Source organism: Bison bison, unplaced genomic scaffold, assembly GCF_000754665.1.
Source record: "Bison bison bison isolate TAMUID 2011002044 unplaced genomic scaffold, Bison_UMD1.0 scf7180017864066, whole genome shotgun sequence".
Lineage (NCBI taxonomy): Eukaryota > Metazoa > Chordata > Mammalia > Artiodactyla > Bovidae > Bison > Bison bison.
In genome coordinates, this window is record NW_011494638.1 from 813,973 (window position 1) to 819,131 (window position 5,159).

General features: G+C 50.2%; 1 protein-coding gene across 1 annotated transcript in view; it reads right to left on the minus strand.

Moving 5' to 3' along the window:
• ONECUT1 (one cut homeobox 1) overlaps positions 1 to 491 on the minus strand; it is a 37,388-nt gene extending 36,897 nt beyond the window's left edge. Inside the window, exon 1 of the mRNA XM_010836840.1 lies at positions 40 to 491. Within this exon, the coding sequence (XP_010835142.1) occupies positions 40 to 491 (452 nt within the window). The remainder of the gene's footprint in view (positions 1 to 39) is intronic.
• Between the last annotated feature and the right edge of the window lie 4,668 nt (positions 492 to 5,159).

Consider the following 5,159-nt stretch of genomic DNA (forward strand, 5'->3'; position numbering starts at 1 on the left):
TTGGGCGAGCGCGGTTCCCCCAGCCCTCCCGCCCCTGGCCCCCTCTCGCCCCTCTCCTTCTTAGAATTGTGAGGCCCCCGGCTCCCCTGACGCAGCCCGCGCGCCTTCCGCGGCTGCTGCCTGTCCGTGCCGCTGGCCAGCTCCAGCCATGGCTCGGTTACTGTTGCAGACTCTGTGGCCGCTGTTCCGCCGCCGCCGCCGCCGCGGCCCACCCTCCCGCTAGCCGGGCGCAGCGCGCAGGCGCGCCAATCGGCCCCGCCCCCTCGTCCCCGAGCTCTCGGTCGGTGACGTCCCCGTACAAATGAAGGTGGGGGGCCTCCACGCCTTACCAGCAGCGCCGGGTGGTGGGGAAGCGGCGGGCGCCGGCGAGGGTCTAACGGAGAGCGCGACCTAGGGTTGCTAACCCGCGCCGGGAAACTTGCGTCCCCCTTGGCTCCCTGGCTTGGGTGGGCTCTTCTCCCAGCCCCCGGCCGCACTTGCTGGGCTCGCATCCCGAGTGGCGCACGATGCCTAGAGAGCCATCGCCCCTCTCTCCAGTTGCTGCCTCCCGGTGAAGGTTACCCAGGAGCCTCAGCTGGTGTCATCACTTCTTCCACCCTGGCCTGTTTCCCGGGAGGGCCTTTGAGAGTCCACACTCTCCCAAGCTTCAGGTGTTTGACCTTTTGCCGGGGAGGGGAACAAATATTTTAAAGGCCTTGGTCAACCCAGTAGCTGTTCAGCCGACAATCTCTGTGCTCCCTAATACTTTGCCCACCCTTCCTCTTCCATGCTCTGCGAAGAGGCGCGCTTAGTGCCAAGAGTCCCGGCCGGGCCATACCTCTCTATCCTCAGCCGCCTGGGTCCTTCTCCGGTTCAGCTGATAATTAAGCGGTGCGCCGCTTCGTGAATGACTCGGCGTGTGTGTGTGTGTGTGTGTGTGTGTGTGTGTGTGTTGTAAGTGCCCTGGGTGGGTTCCTATGTTAACTCGTATGGGGCCGCAGAGGTTCGTGCTGTTCCTGCGGCTTCTTCATGGCCCTCCTGGTAAAGCACCCAGAGGCCGCTGCTTGCGGAAGGACTGACGCCCGCAGGGTGGACCAGGCGCGCCGGTCTCTGTTTGGCCCGTAGGGACGCCCTCTTCCCGGCGTCCCTGCGAGAGGCCTCCAGATTTGAAAATCAATTCAGCTTCGGGAGTAATTGTTCGCTTTCCACAATCACGCTCCAATCCGGAATCGAACCTGGTCCTTGGGCCTGGCTGGGGACGCGTGGGGAAGCCCCCAGTATGGGACGTATTCCCGGCTGCCACATGCCGGCTTTCTTTCATTTACAAAAGAAAGAAAAAAAAGTCCGTAACAAAAGGCAGAGCGTGTCCGCTTAGGTGCTTTCATCCCTCAGAGAAAGGACAGATGTGTCCATTGTCAGGCCCTTGGCAGTTACGACCCGGTCAGTGCCGAGCCTCAGCCCCGGGCGAGTGGTGGTCACAATGGGGGAACAACTCCTCCAGAGCCTGGGTGTCTATCCGGGCTGGGATATGAAATAAAGTGTTTGTGACCTGAGCAGAGCCGAACTCCAACTGTATTTTCCGATCAGAGCCCACCACTGGTGTCTCTCCTGGGACTGTTCCCAGACCCTAGGAAAGCTCAGGTTGGTTCGGTGCTAGTAGTGGTGGTAGCTGAGTCCCTTAGGCAAAAGCTTGGGCTGGCCTATCCTTGGGGAGGGGGATGAGGTGGGGAGACTTCCCACCACCGAAGGCATAAGCAGGCCAACCTCTTTGCCCAGGTCCCTACCACAGCCCAGGAAACATGAAGATCAAGGTAGGTCAAGACCTGTGGGTTCACTCTAGCTGACTTCTTTGAAAGCTATCCTGTTCAGAGATGAGTTAACCTGGTTGGTTTCATCACCACAGACACTCCTATTTTGTCCAAACAATGCCTATGGGGGGGGTCTATCTCCGTGGACTTAGCATCAACTTGAACAATGAATATTTAGGATTTAAAACCTCCTGAGGGTAAAAGGTCTTTGGGAAACATAGACTGACAAAAAGGAACTCAGAAAACAAAAATTAATTTTAAAATTACTTGTATCTACGTGTATCTACATCTATTTACACATACATACATACAAGCATAAAACATATTTTCTGCCTAGTGGATCACAATATGTTGGTGGCAAGCTGAATTATTGGTTCCTTAATGTTTCTGATCTCGTTTCTTACAACACAGAGCATGTAGCTCTCGTATGAGACCAAACAATGGGTTAACATAGAAGGCAGACTTTGAGCTAAACCGTTTGCCTCCCCTTTGCCTTTCCCCCTTCATTCTAATCCTCTTGAAGTGATTGATTTGCCCTTATGACAACTCTGTTCCCAAAAGGCAGTTTGTTAAAAGAAAGAAGTAAATACCACCAAATGCACAAATTGTTCATGGTTTTCTCTTTGTGTAACTAATTAGGGACTTGATCCTAGAAACCTTTCCTCCTTTGAGGCTCCTGGTTGAACCTCTGGAGTCTACCTGAAGAGGGCTGGGATCAGGTGAGCTTAACTCTCCCTCCCCCCACCTTATGAAAGGGGGCCTGGTTCAGTGCTGGTCCCTAAAGGAGGAGCCAAAGTAAAAATCTGGATAAGTATTTATATGGTGGACTAAAGTGTGTTACAGGACTTGCTTGGGGAGGAAATCTCCTTAATCTTTCTTGGTCATTTATGCCTTTTATTTAACCTTCATTTTCCTGGAGTTGACTGAATTACAGTGATTTCTCAGAAACATTTTTATTCTTACTCAATGTCTTGGAAAACTTTCCTGTTACTAAGAATGTATGTTGGGTGGGATGGGCGCTCTTAGGCCTAATTAGGGTGAATGCATATCTATGTGAGTGAGTGTGCATGTGTGTGTATGGGGGGAACCAGAGGACTGGGATAGATTCTTGTCATTTTGTCTCTCTCTGCCCTTCCACCTGCCATTGCCTAGCCTGGCACCCATCCGGTGCACTATGGAGGATTAAAGAGCCCAAGGATGGGTCTCTTGAAATTACCTGATGGGTTTAATGTATGTGATTACAGGATGTGTACAGTTCTATATAATAGCCAAGAAGCTTGAGGGGAGGGCTCATTGTTAGCTGGTTAGATTTTGAGTAGCTGCAGGGAACTTAAAAAAAAAAAGTCAGTCACTACTCTGTTTCATACACTTATATATTTAAGAAAAAAGGAAACAAGACTATGGACTGGATGCTTGTTGCTGGCAATATTTTCAGTGTGGAAACAAGGATTTCAGACTACTTATTTTGTAGTTGGAGTGCTGCTTGGTGGTGGTCAGGTAGGTCCAATCCTTCCTATGCTAGGTGGGCTAGAGCTTGCCCGATGACCCCAGAAGGCTTAGAGGAGAGAATGAGAATAAAGTCTTTCCTCCAAATGCTGGCCACACAAGGTTCTTTGAGAACCTTCTATCAGTTTCAGAGTTGCTGCTTTAGTGTGCTTTGTAAGTAACAGAGATGTGGCATATGACTCAGTCCCAGTTTTCAGTACCTTTCCAAAGAACTGTTTCTAGCCCCTCTGAGTCATTAAATGTTTACTTCCTGTTTGTAGACAGCACAAACAGCAAAGCTGAGTGTCAGGGTGGATTCCCTCATCCAGGGCTTCATGGCAAGGCTGGTAACTCACCAGCCTTTCTGATGCCTGTAGCAAGTCTAGAATTAAACTCTTGGTGAGGAACCATTTCTTTGGTGTCGGGTAGAGTTAGGCACTTGATAACTGTGGGTGAAGGATTTGATCCTGGGTGTTTCTAGCCAGGTTCTCCTGTCTTCCTCCCACCTCTGCAGATTTTTTTTTTTTTTAATCCAGAAAACTGCTATTGGCTTAGAATAGGAAAAATTCAGAAGAGGGTGGCCTGTAATTCCCTACTGACAACCATTAAAAAAAATTAGTCAGTGGCTTCTCTCCATTTTATGAGGGCCAAGGAAGTGCTAATCAATTATTCTAGCCCTCTTCATCAATCTTTGACCTTCATATACTTCTTATTCATCTGTTGTTAGTTTTTTCCTTTTTAATGTAAATTATGTTTTGCACACTATATATAGTGTGAGTTCACTCTCTCCTTTGTGACATTTCCTACCTACACTTTCCAAATCCGAAAGAGAAGATGCTCTGGTGCAGAGCTCTTTGACAGTTCCTGTTAGTTCAGCAGACTCTGGGTTATAGGAGATGCCCAGGTGGTCCAACATTCCTTTCCCCATTCTTGGGCAATTGGGCCACCGAAAATAAGCTAGAGGCGGCTTTTCCTGGACTTAAATTCATCCCAATGGCTGCCAATTTTGGCTAGGGCTTTTCAAGATCTCTGGCTAAGAGCCCTAAAGGGAGAGGGGCTTCCTGATACCCTGGGGCTTTGGATGGGGTCCAAGGCTCCCAGGTGGAACATACTGTTTTCAAGACCCCGCTATGGATGCAGCCAGCTAGATTCCGGGGCAGGTGACCTTCTCTGGCCAATCCTTCAGTGGATTTTCTTTCCTAGTCTTTGTATTGTTGAAGTATATTACAAAGGAGACCTATCTGGGCTGCAGGTGCAGTGGAGCAATGAATTTACCAGATTTGGGGCAGTGGTAAATGCTCTTGCAGTGCTTCCTTTGTGGGGCTCTATTCCAGGTTAGCCGGTGAGCCCCTGATGTAGAGAACTACAGGGCTGGAGACTGGGGAGGACAGGGAGAAGGGGTCCTTTCACTGGAGCAGATCAAAGCGACCCAAAGTGAGGACAACTCCGAGCAAAAGGGTTGGAGAGAGGGCAAAGTTGGCTCACAATGATCTCCAGGTACACCAAGCTTCAGACCTGGTGGACAGGAAGGATGGAAGTCAAGGGTGGCAGTCCAGCCCAGAATCTGAGGTGGATGGGTGTGGACTAGCCCCCAGAGCCCTGGGCTGATTGCAGTCTCTGCAGCCAGGAGCATGGCCCATTTGGTGAGCTCCTCCGCAGCCTTGCAGTATCACACCGACCCACTGGAGAGCAGCTGCACTTGGGAAGGAAAACTCTTTAAACAAATCATTTTGGTGTCTAATCAATTAGTGTTTGCGAAGTCAAGTACCATAGATTTAACAGAATAATCGTTACTGCCCTTGTCTTTATTTGACCTGCAGACACCTAGAAGACTTAAAAATGAAACGCCGGTGTTGGTGTTCTGGGCTCCCCATTCCTTGCCTGTGC